General features: G+C 43.5%; 1 protein-coding gene across 1 annotated transcript; it reads right to left on the reverse strand.

Moving 5' to 3' along the window:
• Window positions 1–229: 229 nt before the first annotated feature.
• On the reverse strand, window positions 230–17,922 carry SNX5 (sorting nexin 5). The gene is made up of 13 exons (XM_086743227.1): window positions 17,800–17,922; window positions 8,634–8,738; window positions 8,013–8,123; window positions 7,340–7,461; window positions 6,895–7,018; window positions 6,055–6,150; window positions 5,095–5,200; window positions 4,939–5,014; window positions 4,044–4,083; window positions 3,873–3,959; window positions 2,627–2,786; window positions 1,820–1,905; window positions 230–792 (listed from the first exon to the last, which is right to left on the reverse strand). Exons 1-13 carry the CDS (start codon window positions 17,830–17,832, stop codon window positions 745–747), a joined length of 1,194 nt encoding a protein of 397 aa, XP_086599353.1. The 5' UTR covers window positions 17,833–17,922; the 3' UTR covers window positions 230–744.
• Window positions 17,923–18,020: the final 98 nt, after the last annotated feature.

The raw sequence follows: 18,020 nt of genomic DNA on the forward strand, positions 1-18,020 counted from the left end.
TGTTCTTGGAATGGGTGCTGACACAAGATGCGGGAACTTCAGGTCCTATTGCTGTTTGAGTAGCTCTCAAACTTTTACTTCCTATATGCTGCACGCAAAGGAAACCAAGCCTTCCAAAAGCATTGATACATATGGATGGAGCTCCAGACAATGAGTAAGTTCCAGTAGATCTGTGCCTGAAGCCTCAGTTTGTCATTTTACATCCCACAAAGTCTTACCATACCACAGCTTATTGTATCAGACATCTTTATTTGCTGTATTGCCCAAGTGTACAAATACTGAATGTAGTTATAGAAATTCAAAATATATTGTAGTAGAAATCTGTCTGGGAAGTGGAATGTTAAGATATTTACTTTATAAAATTACTATACTTATATAAGTCACTCCCACTTGCAAGTTTTAAATATATCAGGGCTATGAAGAGACAGATTACTTCATGATCCTGCAAAAAAGGAGTTCAGAAAACATTTTCTGCTAGAGTCAGTCAACAGCAAGCTGATTTCTTACATTTGACTCATTTTGAGTTATCAGCCAACAGGATGTTAGCTACATCCAGACAATTCATACACAATTCATCTCTCATTTATACTAAGCAAGCCAATGTATCACTATCGACATATTTAGGTATTAGTCAAACAATCTCAGTGACAATATTTATTTTAAGCTAATGAAGTCAAGCCAATAAGTTGCCCCTGGCCATTGAGTGCAATTGATGCTTTTTTCACATTTTCAGAATAAGGCGCCTTAGTTCTTGAACAAGTCAATACAGCTTTGCAGGAGAGACACATTGTTCTGGAAAGGAAGAGAATTTGTTTCAGATGAGTATGACTGATAATTTAAATCTTGTCTTCCACAATGAAGTAGCTTCCAAAATAGTAGGTCCATCCCATCCCGGGATTTTGTAGCCCGTGACAACACTAAAAAGCTTATACTGCAAAGATAAGCATTCAAGCACTAAAGCAAAACCAGCTCATATGGTCTGCTATCTGCCTCTTCCTGCAGGCCCGCAACCATGGCTCAATTTGTAGTAATGAGAGGCAAGAGACAGTAGTAAGTTTTTTTTTTAAGCAGGCTACACCGCACAGCGTTGTCAAGCCTTTTGTGTGTCACATTCAGGCTCAGCAATTAAATAGCTACCTGTGATGAAGTTCAGTACTCTCAGGGAGTGGGAAATTAGACTTTCCTTCTTCAAAAGAAGCTGAGGATGCATGGTTACCTCTTCCTGAGGCTTCCTGCTTTGTGTTCTACACTAAATTAGCAGACCTTGTAACCTGTGTACACTTTCGTGGATTAAGGTGACAGTACATAATGTGGTCTCCACAGCCCACTTCAAGGATGCTCAGTAGAGCTTGGCAGAGGCCACTACAAAGCCAGTGTCCCCCTTCACTGACAAGTCAGTAAGAATGGTTGACAGCTAGATCACAAGCTGCAAGATGTGCTCTCACAGCACTCAGGAACACTTGAAGCAGCAGCTGCCTCTAGATGTAGGAGGGGTCAAACCCCACAGATGAGTGTCTCACAGGAAGTTAGGTGAGCTATTGAGTACTACCTGTAAAACTGAGGCTTCTCACTTGCAGTGCAGTAGGCTGGTGTCCTAGGAGTGACAAGATGAAAACAGACAAGACTGTCTGCATTTGTTCTTTGTATGCACTACACCTACAGCTTTTCACTTCCTTTCCTTCCCCTCTTCAGATCTCAGCAAGAGCCCAACTATTCTATTTTACACTTCCTAGTTTTAAAGGGAACCCAGCAAATCCTCCAAGTTACACAGTATTCATTTCTCTCAAGCTATGCCTGTTAAATTCCAAAAAGAACACACCTTTGCATGTTTTATTTCCAGTTCTGCCATTTCAATTAAGTTTTTGCGGAATGCTGCTATTCTCTTCTGTTTGAAGCTCATCAGTTCTGTAGGGAAGAAAGAACAAAGATAAGAGAGTGACTGAAGTTTCATTAATGCCCCTTATGTTTCATAAGTTCTATTGTACAGCTCTAGTTACAGTATTCACCAAAAAAAAGTTCAAGAAATACTCTTGCTCTTTCTAGCAAGAAGATGCATTCATCACATGACATCGACATGTCAGTAATGAAACTGACAGCTTGTTTAAGACAAAGGTTTTATAGGAAGACAACTGGAATAAAAACAGAAGCCACACAAGCTCTGTGAGAACACAGATATTTAAAAACCAAGAACATGAAAAGAGTAGTGTGCGTACCATGAAAGCATGTTTCCTGTTTTATATTGTCCAAAGGCATCTACTAAGAACCAGTGTTTGAAACTGTGTGAGGCACTCAGCTATACTGAGACAGTGCAAAAGCCTGTTTGCACAGTTCTAATTTAGATAGTCAGAAGCCTGAGTAGTTACTTTCAGGTGGAGGCTGAGAACAAGCAAGTAGTAAGGGCTTATAATTAAGCTTGGTCTAGTACTGACATTGCTCTGCTTCAGACAATCATTCTTAAAAAAATACTTAGCTGCATTAGTTTTACAGGCATCTATACTGCCCTTGGGACGTCCAGACTACTTGCTTCAGGAGAGTGTTCAGAAGCCTTCAGTAGCTGAAGGTTAGATGGAGATGTGGACTGCATTAAGATCTCCCTTCAGCGTAAATACAGCAAAGCCTGTTTTACCTTGTTTTGCAGATTCTGAAATCTTTTCAAACTTCTGACAACAATCCTGTTGATGTGCCTCAGCCAGTCTGACATCCTTGCTCTTTAGTCTGGCTTTATCTAGAGCTTTGTTCGAGTTTTCATAGTCGACAAGAGCCCTTGTACGTCTGTACAAAAGATCCTGAAAGCAGACAGAAAGAGCACATCAAAGCCTTAAAAGGACTACTTCCCAAACAGAGGTCACAACTACCTTAGCAACAGCAGGTTTCACTTTTCAGCACCAGATTGTGCTTCTTCCAACAAGCTATTACAACCTGCTATGCTCTTAGCACAGCAACAGGAGCCTTTCACCAGTGCAGTATCAAGTAGTCAGGACAGCCACTTTTGTGCCTTAGTCAAGGAAGTTTTAGGGGTACTGTAGGCATCACTTCTTCCCTTAAAGTAGCTTTCTCCTTCTATAAAGGTGGGCCTCTCCACTGAGGATTAATAGCACTTTTGAACTCCCTCTGTCTACTTCCAGAAGTGATACAGTATCATTTAACTTGTTGGAGATCTGACAGTTTGAAGCACTATACTAATCTAGACGTAAGTAGCAGTGCTGGTCTCCATGCCAATTCCTTTCTAATCTAGCAGTAGCATAGTCTTGATATCTAAACAGCAGTACACCACACAGAGGGAGTCTAAGTGAATGTTCCAGGGTATGTGACATTAGAGGTATGACACTAGATGAAGAGGCCCATCAGGTTCTACCTAGATACCATTTCTCAGCATAGTCACCCCCTTGCCAAGTCAAGTATTGGTTAGAAAAGAGTTGCTGGCAAGGCTTTTGCAGTCACATCAGTTTACCAGTTCCCCTCCTGGAAGTCCAGACTCCAATAGCCTTCACATGTTACTACATTATTATTAATAAAGTACTTTAGTAGCTGGAATTTACTTCAGGATCTAAGTAGTCATCATTGGTTTTACTGACAAGCCATCAATACTCAGGCAGGGGAAGGGTTAGAATGCTGCTGCAGACTCAAATTCAGCTCTTACAGAAATCTAACGAGTTCTTCATCTCTACAGAGAAAAACTGGTCAGAGATCTTAAATAGCCCTTCTGTCAGTGGGCTGGACAGCAGGCAGCCAATATATAGTTTCCACATTCTGCTGTCATTTAGGAGTGCCAGGTTTCTTAGGCAAAACAATGGTTCATCTTCCTGTCTTAAAGCACAAAGAGTCATGATACCCATAATAAAACTGAGCTTCAAAGAGAAAACTGTTCTCACCTTAGCAGCTTCTATATTGAGCATGTAGTACCTCAACAATTCAGAAAGCTTTAAGTCTTCATCAGATGAAACTCTACTCTCTACCTTCTGCAGAAAAAGATCAGGTAGTTAGTATGTAACAGGAACATCCAGATTCAGAGATATTTTCCCCCCCTGCAAAGCTTCTCTTACCTTTAGTTTCTCAAAGAGCTCAGCAACTTTCAGCAAGTACCTAGGGGAAAAAAAAAATTGCATCAATAAGTTTTAGATACTTCTTAGTCTGATAAGTGCTAGGATCAAGTGACAGGAAATCAAAAAGCTGATGGCTGGAGTTTACTTCTCTATACAGACTCAGACAACAGCTTGGAAAGAACTCAAGTCTAGGCAAAGACCTGGACAAAAGGTTCAATGCAAGAAAACGTTGATTCCATCCTAACAGATGCCGGTTGAGTATCTAGACACCATTTAAAGTAACACCACTGTTCTCTAGACCAGAAAGGTCTTGGGAAGAACTTCCCTGCTGCTGCTCTCCAAAAGGAGTAAGCCATCTTGTTTATTCTGCTATATACTCTGTTTTTACAAGGTCTTGGTAAATTGATAGCAAAGTTTAGAGAGGTGGAAGAATTCACCTCAGGAAAGGTGACCAAGCTCCCATAGCTTAAAAACCCTCTACCTTAAAAGATCCCTTCTATTCTGGAACTTCAAAAGTCCAGAAGATAATACAGGCCTAGTGTAAGCTGTAACAGCACATTAGAACACAGATCAGAACTCCTTTCTTCTATGTTCTCTGGGAGTTTGTGATCTGAAAAAAAAAAAAAATCAAGGAGACTTCTGTTTGGAAGGAGCTTTGATGACCAGCACAATCCAGCTCTGGGGCACAACTGGCAAGAGATCAGCTAGTTAAGAGTTAGATGCAATTAATAGTTTTCAGTCTGTTGCACCAGGAGCAGCAGAGGAAAGAGTTTCAATGCCACTTGCTTGAAATTCAACAACTCAAATTAGCTATGACTCAATCCCCTGGATTTTATAGAAGGAACTTGGTATTCCCAGACTCAGGATCTGTTTATGAACAGTTGGAATTGCTTACTTTTTGATAACTGTAGGTTCTTCTAATGCCAGGCTGTTCAAGCAAGCTGAAGTATAAATATAGTCATCTGCAACATCTGCAAGAACAAGACAAGATTTTTCTAATTTCAGCCTGAAAGACTGCAAAGTCTTTAGAAAGGTCTTTGAAAAGATTCACTTTTATGAGATCTTGTCATCTTATCTGCTTTTGCACATGCATCCTTGATTCTGTTGTAGTAGTTTACAAGAAAAGTCTTCTCTTGCTCAAAAAAGTCTTCTACTTCCTGAAAAAGAGTATGAGCTGTTAAGTCAGTTACATTACTGCTGAACAGAAGCTCTCCCCTATTTTGGGAAGGGCCAAAGAAATAGACAATTGATCATTAATGCCTATCAATCTGTTGAAGAGCAGACAAGACTGCAAGCCAAGGGTTTGACAAACCAAGCCATCTGGCAAGTTTCTTCTTCATGAAGTGAAGATGATCTTGACGCTCAACTATTCAACACTACAGGTTGTCTGAAGCAACCAGTAAGGTGGTATCACAGAGCTACCAATTATTGGAATTTTATTTCCCAGGCTTACTGCAACACAGTAGCTAAGTAGTAAGCAGTTTACAAGTTTGCTTTACATCCACACTAAGCATTATATGTACTAAAGTGTTTCATGACATTGTATTTAGGACAGCAAGTCTATTAGAAAGAGCTACCTTGGCAACACAATAGAAAAGCTCAAGCTGGACCAGTTATAGGAGTCTTTGGTATCTGATCTCACCTAGTGCAAGCAGAAACCCATAAATCATGTTTGTTCAGAGCTCCAAGTACAAAGAAGCCAAAAGCACATTTGCTGAAGATGTAATTCCTTCCTCTCTACCAGTATCAGGTGTTAAGGCAACTCTTGTGCATCCACCCGAAGCTTTAAATATACACTTTTTTAAACAGCCTATAGCTTCAATGTCTTATTTCTATTGAAGTCAAAATTAATATAGGCTACTCCAGTCAGCTTGGGATACCAATAACAGGGAAGGTTAGCATTAGCAACTGAGCCTCAGATGCATCAGGCCTGAAGCAGACATAACTAACTTCCCTGGAGCAGGAAGCAAGAAAAAAGAAAAGTCAAGATTAGGCTAAGTAACTACTTTACCTTGACTCCAGAGAAAAGGACTTCATCAGCACTCTTCACCACACTTTTTAAAAAGCCACCAAACATTTCTTTTGTGTTTTTCCTCCGAACACTCAGCTGCAACAGAGAGGCCAGGACAGCTTTAAAGTCAACTCAAGGGAGGAAAAGTGACTATTTTGCCACCTGCAGTGTTGTAACATCATTTGTATCTAGCAACCTAGGAACTCTGAGCAACCTGATCTAGTTAAAGGTGTCCCTGCTCCTTGCAGGTGGGTTGGACTAGATGACCCTTGAGGGTCCCTTTCAACCCTAACCATTCTATGATTCTGTATGACAGAGCAGGCTGATTTCCAAGCTCTCCATAATATCCATAAAAGCTATACAAAAATGGCTCATATAACAAACAGTTTAACTTGAACTTGTTCAACTACTGTGCCACAGATTCTTCCCATTCCTAGAAACAGCTCAGTTTCTCCCTACATATCTTGGATCAGCATCCATCACTCATAACTAGGTGTAACAAAACAGAACAGTACTAACTTTAATACACATCCATTCTTCCATTTTAGGACCACACAACACACAGCACAGGTACACCTGAACCACTCTTGTTCCTAAAATGTTAAGAAATACAGAGTTGGCTTCCTCACCAACTTGACTAGGATTAAGAAACACAGATTTATAGCAGAAAAGTCTAAAGGTCAGGCTTTCATCATTTAATCATCTTGCAGAAGTACTGGCAGTATCTACTTGCTGACACTGCACATAAATTTACATAACATTCTGACTCTGCCCAGAAAAGTGACAGCACTCTTAAAACCCTGCCTCACTCTGAAAGGGAAAAAAAAAAAGGTGTCTTACATCCTGGTCATACTCCAGGAAAACATGAAAATTGCGATCTTTGCTGAGCACAGGATGAGAAGAAATTCGCTGAAGGAAGATTTCATGTGATGATACAGTCTTCTTGAAGACAGCAAGGTATTCACTGAAAGGAGAGAACAGACTGAGATCCTCTCTCGTACTGCCTTCTTCAATACACAAAGAATTGCTTTAAGTTTATCCAGTGAAAGCATTAAACAGCATGCTTCTGAAATAGCTAGTGATAGAGAAGCTATTTTTGATCTCTTTAGCTAGGAAGTTTTCCAGTTTGAGAGAAACTTCTGGCAACACACCAGCTCCAGGATTTTAAAGATTATGCAGCAGAGACCCTCCAAAACAGTCACACTCAACATCAGTTACCAACAAGTAAGTTACTCTCCCAGGAGGCTTCTAAGTGCAGCTCCTGGCAGTAGACTCATTTACTTACGCTTCTAGCTCTTGCTTCATTTTGGCAAACTCTTCTTTTGTCATAGACACTTCTCCTTCCCCTAGCTTCTGCATCTTCTCTCTGGGACCATCAAAGTCAGGCTTTGAAGGTGCTGGAGGTATCTAGTGAAGGAATTGGTTAGTGAAAGATGCTAGCAAATACAGTCTGCCAAAAATCACTTCTAGCCTCCTCTAAAAAAAAGGCCCTTTTACCTGGTCATGGTAAGCCAGCAAGGCTCTGCACTGAGGAATTCTAGAGGCATGTTGATGTCTAGGCCCCTGTTTGTCCCTCCCAGCTCTGTGCTACACCTCTGTCCCAGGAGGGAAACCAACTGAGAAGAACAGCCTCTGTAATCTGCTCTGTAGCCAGCCATCCTCAGAGGCCCACATGGCCTCCTAAAGAATCATGATAGAAAAGACTATTTAATAGAGTATTTCACTGTGTTATATTCAGGCAGACATTAATACCACCATAGAGTCAGGAACTCTCAGAGCATTGAGCTTTTTTGATGCTCCAAGTTGTTTGGAAATTAATGCAAAAGGAAGCATAGGGAATATCCAAGTCATAAAACACTAGTAAAATTGGTAAGGTCGACTTCATGCCCTTATAGTATACACTTTAAATCACCATATCTTTTGTTTGGAATTAGATTTTTTTTTTAGGAAGTACTTACAATGAGTCCTGCATACTCCTCAGTTTCAGTGAGCGTATCATGCAGCCACACAAAGTCTTCATGCTGCCTTGTAACTGAAAACTCAGAGGTTTGAAAAGCTGGCAGTGTAGTCTGGAAGAGAAGATATAGAAGCCCTACTGTTTTGTAGATTAGCGCTTTTAGAAACAGTTCTGTCCATTTCTAAAGGAAGCTATTTTGCCTAGTAAGAGCCTCGCCTACTCCCTTTTAGCTGAGCTGGCACTCATTTGAAAGCCTTACTACTGAGGAGACTAAAGAACAGGCACTGTTGCAGAACAGCATTAATGCTATTTATTTTGTGAAGTTTCACAGTAGCTGGTTTCCCCGCTCCTACCACCCAGCCTTCTGGTGTCATGCTAGGATTCCTCAAAGCCAATCCAGTGTATCAGTTACTTTGTCTCTATTTAGAGAGCGTTCAAGTCTTGGGAAAGCTGAAGTTTCTGCATATATACACACACACCTTCAGGTCAACTTCAGGTGGAAAAGCTCCATCTAATTAGACTTTTATCACTACCAAGCCCATCTTTACAGGTATGTGTGTTGCAAATACACAGATCACTTGCACAACATTTATGAAGACCACTTTCACCACCATGATCTTACCTTAGTATGCACAGTGAACTTTACTCTGTCCTTTTCACTTAGGGCATCAGGTATATCAATTTGGAGAGAAGGATCAACATTCAGGTCTACAGATACAGACCTCATCTGCAACAGAATTCAGCATAAGCCTTGGTCAAGCATCAGGCAGGTTTAGTGAAGCTAGACTAGTTGTCAGCTGTCAACAAGAACCACACTGCACTGAACCGCTGTCTCCATGGACAGCACATATGGAAAAGCAGGACATCCTTGACACTACCTGCACATCACTGAAGTTTCACAGTAGATGGTTTCCCCACTCCTACCCCCTAGCCTTCTGGTGTCAAGCTAGGATTCTGCAGCAAAGCCAATCAGCTACCTTGTCTCTATTTGTTTGTCTCTATTATATTATTTATGTTTCTATTATACCTCCACATCACTGTGCAGGTCAGTCTTGCTTTCCAAACAGAGGAAAGGAAAATGGCTTCTTAGATTAAAGTCTGAAGAACCGATTGTTAGAGCTCACAATAGAAGTATTTGGGAAGACTTCTCTCAAAAAGAAGCATCCTCCTTCAGTATTTCTCCAGCTTGTTTACTTAGAGCAATAAAGCCAAAGTCTTATGCCATTTAGAAGATAACAACAACCCTATAGCCATCTCTTACATTATCCTGTGCCTTCACACGATGTGGCAGAACAGCTGACCTTGGCGGGGGGGAGGGGGGGAAGGACTTTAAACCTCTTTAGGCTCCCATAAGGTCTAAGAGTCAACTGTTTGCCAGGAACAGGACCAAAATTCAAGAACACTGTGGCACTAACGCTGCACCTGTTTAACATCATTTTCAGGATACCTGGCATAATGTTATTCATTGCTGCTAGAATGCACATTTGCTGTTAAACAAAGCCCCAGTAAGCTGGTACAAGAAATAGCCTCAAAGATAACAAACTTTGCTTTACACAAAGCTATTTATTGTTTGTAACTGCAAGTCTCTTCCTCTCCTAAACCCAGGTCTTGTCTTATCCTTTCTAGACAGAGCTTTGTGTCTGACAACATTTTAATGCTATTTGTTTCCACTTAGAGCAGCTCAGAAGAGGTTTGAGCATGTGAGGTGAAGAACCCTTTACAGGGGACCTCAGAGCATACCAGCTTCAGCAAAGACTAAATTGCCTTCCCAGTACTTCAGACGGTCCTTGAACAGAGCCAGCATCTTCCTTCGGGGACTTCTTCATTCAAGCAAACAGCCCACACTTCAACCACACCTAGACTCTTCTAGAGCAGTGAAGTAGCCTTTTCAGTTGAAGATGCTCTAGGTTACACACAGCTAACATACTCAAGTCAGTCCTACTGAAATTCCTTACAAGGACAGCACTTACTGACTCAGAGCAGACAAGGCCTTGATGCTCAGCACGTCACCCTGTTCTGGGAAGTGGCCAGGCTGCACGCATGAACGGTAAGATTCAGCACAGCTACCAAACCATTTCTCCTTCTGGTTTACGATTTGAACTTCCTTTATCAAATGACGCTTCACTGCTTGTACCCAACTGTTAAAGACAGTCACTACAGGACCTCAGAAGCAAACAAAAAGTTTTAGGCATATCCAGCATAGATTACTAAGTTTAATGTTTTGGCATCAAGTAGAATCATGTATTTAGATACCACAGAGCTGACTTTTACAAGCCATTAGACACTAGTGATCACCAGCTTCAGTCATCTGTATCCCAGAAGCATACATGAACCTTAGCCTATCACATTGTGGTTCCTGTGCTACAAAACTTGTCTTCTAAGAGGCCCTCCCTTCAGCACTGAGGCCTAACAAATCTTTCTTTTCTGCATAAGGGAGAAACCACCAGAGATCAAGGTCACAACACAGGAAGTTTGCTGAAGAGTTACAGTCAGGACCAGGCCAAATCCTGAGGTTATCCTTTATAGAGATAATACTGAATGCCTTCCCAGGAAAGCAAGCTAGAGAACTGGGCCACGCTTGATGTTTCACCACCCTGCAGTATACTAGTGCACAGACCCCACCAGCCAGGAGCCTGCCCCAGCCACCTGCTAAGCACATTTCAGCACCAAAGCCCACAATCAAATGGTGCCAGACAGCACCTGAGCCATCCTGTCATATCACAGATAGCTTGAATGCTGCCTTAAGCTTCTGTAAAGCTGCATACAAACTGTCGAGAGATTGCCCTTTAGAAGGTTAAGCTTTGCTTCCAAGAGCTTTGGAAACTCTAGTCTGGCCATCTGTGTACTGCAGTCTAGACCTGGTAGACAAATCTCTCTGGCTGCCTGCAGAGGACACAACTGTCAGGCTACTGTGCATTTGCCTCTATCCAGCCTGCCCCTGCCTAAACTCCCACCACCAGTGATGGTTACTGCTATCATCTATGATCAGGCTCTCACGTCTAAGTGAGGGATACCACAGTCACTGTACCCTCACCCTTCTAGCCACACTAAGACGACTTCTATCTGCTGTGTACTAGCTGTTAGCTAGAGTTAGGAGGTACTTCAGTTAACAGATAACCATTTTTAAGCCTTACGACTATGGAAACATCTTGTATGCAGCACATTGAGCTTCCCACTCTGGCTTCTGTAGGACAGAAGGCTTTTATATCCCATCGTGGGTACTGTCTCAGCAGCAAGAGAGCACATTGAGCTTACAGAGCATGCCCTGGCACACAGTTCTTAGCAGTCCCAGCACTGCTCATGTGCAAATGGACACGTTGGGACTCCAAATGGACAGTTGCTTCTCTCGAGCCACCTTACGGGACAGATTATTATATCTCCCTACAGGCATGTGATTCTGGAACTTGTGAGGATGGCACAGACCAAACAGCACAAAGGCATGTGGTTCGGAGGTCACTGACACTGGTTTAGACAGAAGCTGCCTCATTCAGGCACTAGATGAAGGATAGGTAGAAGGCCACTGTTCATACACTAGTTTCTGTCTGTTGACAACTGAATGAAAGGCAAGTTGGTCAGAGTTTCCCAGTCAGGTAATGCTGGCAGCCAAAGCAGTGAGATGCAGACCCCAATGTTTTGCATCCTGCTTAACTTATCTTTACTGTCCAAACAGGATCAGCAGTGCTAACAATACAAACTGCTGAGTCTAGAAAGTGTGATAAGCCAAAGGAAACTGCTTCCTCTCAGCTAAACTAAGGAAAGGATTACACAAATCATCCAGTCCTGAATTTGTGAACTTTCTTATTAAGCATTGTTGAGAAAGTAACCTGTGGTTAAATGCTGTCCACACACGCCTCCAGGCCTAGTAGTTGTCTGCGCAACAGATGTGCAGGTATGGACACAAGACGATACTGCTTTGTCAGATTAAAGTAGTACACGTGTCATGGACATTTCTCCCCTGCACCAGCACCATAAACCGCAAAGGCAGTTGGGCAAGAACATGCAACCTATAGCTTCAACAATGCCCAGGAACGCTACTGAAGGAGAGCTTATTGCCCTAGCAGGGCTTTATTTACACAGAAGCAACTCAGTCAGCAGCAGTGCTTAGCTGTGTACTCCAGAACAGTATGTACTATACACAGGGCCCAAAGTGAGAGACCAGCCCAGAAACAAGACAAGAGTCAAGAATACTCCTATATACAGTGGTGTGACTTTGCCCCTCAGGACTAATGAAGCCAGTACTAAAAAAAACTTGTACCTCTCCTACCCTAAACATCTGCTGTAAACACACATATTAAAGGCCACTGCAGGCTCAAACATCAAGTGGATCACTGTTTGAAGACAGCACAGGATTATCACCTCTACCCTTCAGGAGTCTGATCTTCAGTGGAAGACCTGGACCCATATAAAGCAAAGTATTTAAAACCATTGGGCTGCTCTAGTCCTGTGAAATTCACTGTGGGCTCCAAACTCCAGGCCAGAGACCTTTAGGATTACACAATCACAGCAGCAAGGCTCAGACTACAAAGAGAGCATTCACACTGTCTGACTTCAGGAGGACAGAGTGCTTTGCTTCCCTACAGGAAGTGCTGGGGCAGCATTTCTACAATAAACTGGAAGCAAGAAGCTCGCCTCGTGTTATCACAGCTCTGTAAGGCATTAACCCAGCGCATCTAGAGCACATGTTCCACACCAATCCTTGATCAACACAAGCAGCTGCTCCTGCAGCATTAGCAGCTCATCATCCAGGAACTTTCATTCTACCATCCCTCCTACACCCATCCCACAAGGAGGACTGAGGATCAACTTGCTTATGGACACATGAAGACTATGCAGAGCAGAGGAATCACAGTTTCACCTCCAGGCTTGTTCCTTTATCACAGCAGGCAGCCAATCCCAGAGCTCCCCAGGAAACTACTCCATCTCAGCTCTCTGGCCTGCCATGCCTGGCAGCTCCTTTGTTTCTGAAGGCACTTCTCTGCTTTGACATCATTGCTTCCTCCCTCTACTCAAGGCAATGGGCAAGAGAGTTGAAGTTTCTCTATCCCAGTTACCAGAAACTAGTCAGTCTGTGAACACCCTCGGGGCCCAGGGGAATATAATCCAAGCTCAGCATCTGGTGAGAGATTATTCCTTACTTGCAGCACATGCCCAAAGTACAGAGGGTGGTGACCCCTGGAGCAGCACAGTGAGGAAATAGTTGGGTTGGGTTGCAAACTGAAACATGCACCCAAACCCAGCATAATCTCCCCACTTTCAGCTCTCATTTCCCTTTGTCAGAAACAGCTTAGAGGCTTCTGGTTTGCAGTGACTACAGCAACTGTTACAGCTGCTCTGATGCCTTCCACTTCTAGGCTCATGCCTCTTTAGTGACATGTATTGAGATCCCTGAGGTTTCCTGATGATTCAATAAAAACTTCTCCCTGTTCATAAAGATACTGTCCACCATAACTGTCTGACCTGGAAATTAGAACAACACATCAAGCAGAGACCTCCAGAAAAACAGACAGTCATCAAATTGATTAATGTTGCTAGGCTTCAGGATCAGAAGACTAAATATATGTTATGGTACTAATTAAAACACTAATAATAACTTGATCTGGAAGTCTGAGAAAAGACAGAGCATTACTGTGACCAATCCAGGTAGAGTTTTACAGCACTTGTTTAGAGATGTTAAAAAAGACACCCAACAAAAGAGTTGGATCATTTAAGTACAATCCAGTGATGACCATCAACTATCCAGGCTTCACCTTGACAGACCCAAGTTTCTGATCAGACCTCACCCAATGCAAACACATCTTCACACTTGCAAGCACCCACTGGGAGGAAATGCCCTCAGCCACTGACGTTGCTTAGTTCTGTTGCGTGGCCTGAACTGCTGCTTTTACAATTACGCCCTTTGCAGTTTTAGCATTAGTTCTAGATGACTCGATGTTACTTCTGCATTCTAACAAAAGAAGCTGCTAGTGCAAGCAACTGTGTACAACATCCAATCGCTAGCAAAGTAAGAATCCGTATTTGTTCTCAAATTCCCTTTAATCCAGGGGTTTTCCACATAGCCAGGCTCCCACAAGGAACAAGGAGCCCTTCCACGAAGGTTTACATGTCAGAGCTTTCTGCTTATTGTCAGCTGCTGTATAAAAAAGCCTCTGCTCTTACTGATCACCTCCCCGCTGTCATTCAAGCAACAGCCACAAACAAGACTTCAATAGTAATTACATCTGCCACTACCCAACATCCATTACTTTTCACAGAGTAGTCTTTCTAATTAAACCAGTTTAAATGCTCTCCAGAGAGCACTAAAAAATCATGATGTTTTCTGGGAGTTTACACAGAGCCTTCAGTTTCAGAGGGCCTTGTTTTGACACCCAGGAGTTCACCAGCAGGCTTTCAGAGTATCTGGCCAGCAGATATTAGTGGCATTAGTTGCTGGAACGACACTTCAGTCATATTCAGCACAAGTAGCTTAAGTTTCCCTTTAATCAAGATACTAAAAATATTTCTGAAAGTACACATGCATGCAACAGTAAAGAGCCAATACAGTAGATGTGAAGCTTCCATTTTTGCAGCCTTCATGACAAGACTTGCTGTTAGCTCTATGACATTCAGCTAAAACAGGCCTGAAATAGTCAAAGTCATATATCACCAGGCAAAACAAACCAGTTTTCTTGCACACAGTCTTCATGTTGCTACTTATGCTGTAGAAAATGCTTTGCCAAATTTGTGACTTTGGACTGTAGAACTCCAGTGATGCAATGGTTTAATTATTTTGCTTAAAACAAGGATAAAGAGGGAATAACAGCTCAATTTAGCCACATTGAAATAGCATTCCTCACCAAGTGCAGCGCTTGCCAAGTAAGCAGAAGGCAGCCTCTATAGCCAGAGCACCTGTTGCCACTGGTTGTGCAATAAGCTGGCATGATCACTTAGCTCTTCTGTCAGAGGGGTCTCTGCATCACTCAGCAGAAACCAAGTGGTCACACACCTCCTTACAGAGAGAGAGCTGTGGGAAAGACTACACTTAAGGACCCTGTATTCTAAGCAAAAGCCTCTCTAGCACACCTTGCTCCACCTAGCAGCATACAGAACACCTCCACTCAACGCACTGCTTCCTCAGCTCAAGGGGTCAAGCAGCAGCTTTGGCAGTGCAGGTCAAATCCACCCTGCTGCAGCAGTCTGCCTGCAGAGCACAGCCTACGGCTAAGCACTTTTAGCCCACAGGCCATCTGTAACATGAAGTATGCCCAGCTAAAATGGAAACTGTGCAACAAAAGCAAACCCCTAAGGCATCTACAAGAATGTTTTCCCGACCCCCTGCAGCAAGGCCAGAGCTGGTGGTAGGGAGCCTCAGCAATACAGCCTCACCATGCTCTCTTCACCTCCCATGGATTTGAAATCATGTCATTAGCCACTGGGCCAGCTTCATGGAGGCTTTATGTCCTTGACTGTACATTATCCTTATTCGACAGCTTTTACCTTGCCAGCAGTTCACTTCCCTACTTGCTTTTGGGCCCAGTAGCATGCAGAGGCAGCTTTTTTACAAAGCCTAAAGAAAATCTGGCAGGCCTTCATTTTTTCCAGAACATGTAGTAGAAGTTGTCTAGCAGCAAGAAGCACTGTTTAAGAATGATAACAGCAAGTCCCAGGCTGTGACATACCATTTTGTCTTCCACTGACTACTCTGAGAAAGAAGAGCTACCATACTCACTCAGTATTTTGATCTAGAACAGTTTAACTGCAGATTGGAGACTTTTAAGATTCTATCAAGCCACTGACATTAAGAAATACCAAAGTATTTGCACAAGCTTAGCTTGGCATGCCCACTACTCGCTTCACTTTCTGAAGTGCCTTTTCCTCCCCGGGACAAATTACACCATCTTTCCTACTGCACTTCCAATCACCCTTATCCTACCCTCCCTTCCTCTTCCTACGTATCCTGATCCTCTCCTACTTCACCATCTCAGGGTCAGTTTTTAGTTTATACTTACCAACAATTCCTATTCAAGGTTAATACCTAATGAAGCTTCCTTTATAGACATAGGCTTTATCTACTGGCTGTAGACCAGTTCCATGTTGCTGTTTCCTTACTTAAACAGGAACAGACAAGATAGATAGGAGTATTTCTATCCTCCCCTCTGCTGCTGGAATCCCAAGATAGCCCTGCTACCCAAAACAAGCTAGTTAATCTTTGGCCATTGAGTTTAAAGCTACTCTAGCCCTCACCATGAGAATATTTTCCCCTTCCCCCAATATTCCAGTCAGCTAAGTTAGAAAGGGCACATAAACACTCAAAGTTACCAATTGCTGCAAAACAGTTGATATTTTACCTTCCCCTCCACCCATCACCTGCAGGTCCTGCAAGCCTATAAAGACTTGCACTCAGTATTCTCAAATGGCAGATACTTTAATATTAATAGTTTTACATACAGCAGAAAAAGGTTAAAGCACTGCCTCATTCACAGCTCAAAGCAAATAACTAGAAAACACTCGCTCAAACTTTTGCCTGTTCTACTAGATCAAGATTGTTTGAAAAGATTCATATGCAAGAGAAGTAAATGAAAGGAAGTTATCTTAAAAAAGTTATTACAGGCAAGTTTATTTCTAGCCCTCAAGTCAGCTAATATATACATCTTCCAAAAAGCCAGAGAAAACACAGACTGAAAAGATTTAAGCACCTTTAATAGCTTAAAACACAAGTCATCTTACTGCAAGTGAGTTAAGCTTAGTCACAATGTAAAACTACATTCAGATGCAACAGTATGAAGGTCAAACAGGCAGCTCACAGACTGTTACGGGGCTGTCTTACCATCTACTCAAAGTGCATTGGGGGTAGTTATTAAACCAGGTAGACTAGCTAGATTAAGGCAGGCAGCTTGTCCAGTATGAGAAATAATACCAAGCGCTGTTTACATACATACATTAATTCACAAAGTTCCTGATTTAGCATTTATTTGCATTTCCTCTGAAAAGCTGAGAGTCTAACACTGGGTAACTTCCCATGCTCCCTCAAAGACAAGATACAAACCTCCTTAGCACTTAAAGCTTCAACGCTACTAAGAGAAAGGAAAACCAAGTCAGCTACGAGAGTGACAACCAAAGGAAAGAGGCATCACAGCTGAAGTGACAGCTGACAGGCTAATTAACACAGGCCACACAACCAGGAAGGCTGGTCAGAGACACACAAGGCAGCTGAGCCACTGAGGAAGAGCAAGTTCAAACACTCTAGCAGAAGTGCCTACAGCACTTCATGGCTAGCACCGAGCCACAGGTCCTGACCAGCAGGTCCTGTTCCTGCGTCCCCACCGCAGGCCCAGCTCCTGCAGCCTCAGAGCCCTGGCTGCCACCCTGCTCCCCCCACAAACTAGGTGCTCCCCTCACAGCCTGCACTGTCTTGTGGCAGCTGCAGAGCCCTTCCCTTCTCTACCTTCCCACTCTGTTTTTTTTTGTTTGGTTTTTTTTTTCTTTTTCTCTCCCCCTCTTTACCTTTCTCTGGGCACCTCTTCCTTCAGGGGCAGCACCCCACGCCCACCCGGGGCAGCTGCACCCTGATCACCTGCCCTCACAGGACCCTGAGCACACGCAGCAAGCAGCGCAGTGGCTAAGAAACCCAACAATTAAAATGCAAGCACTAAACCGAACAAAAATTAAGAAACCTGTCACTGCCCCGGTGCTGCTGTGGGAGACAGGGGGCGGGGAGGGGGCTTCCTGACGCCCCGCGGAGCCCGCCCGGGGCTGAGCGCGGCCCTCAGCCCCACAGCTCGCCTCAGCCGGTCCCAGGCCGCCGCCCTCACCTTGCTCTGCGCGTCCTCCCGCAGCAAAGCCATCTCGCCCAGGCACGGCCGGCCGCTCACCACCCGCCCCGCCGCCCCCTCATATAGCCCGGGGCGGAGCCGCCGCCACCGCCTCCCGCCGCCACGGACCACACCCCCGCCGCCCCGGCGGCCCCCGCGCGGCCCTGCCTGACCACCGAGGCCGCGGCGCACGCCCCCGCGAGGCGGCGGCCATCCTGGGT

Source organism: Chlamydotis macqueenii, chromosome 3 (assembly GCF_036417535.1).
Source record: "Chlamydotis macqueenii isolate bChlMac1 chromosome 3, bChlMac1.mat, whole genome shotgun sequence".
NCBI lineage: Eukaryota > Metazoa > Chordata > Aves > Otidiformes > Otididae > Chlamydotis > Chlamydotis macqueenii.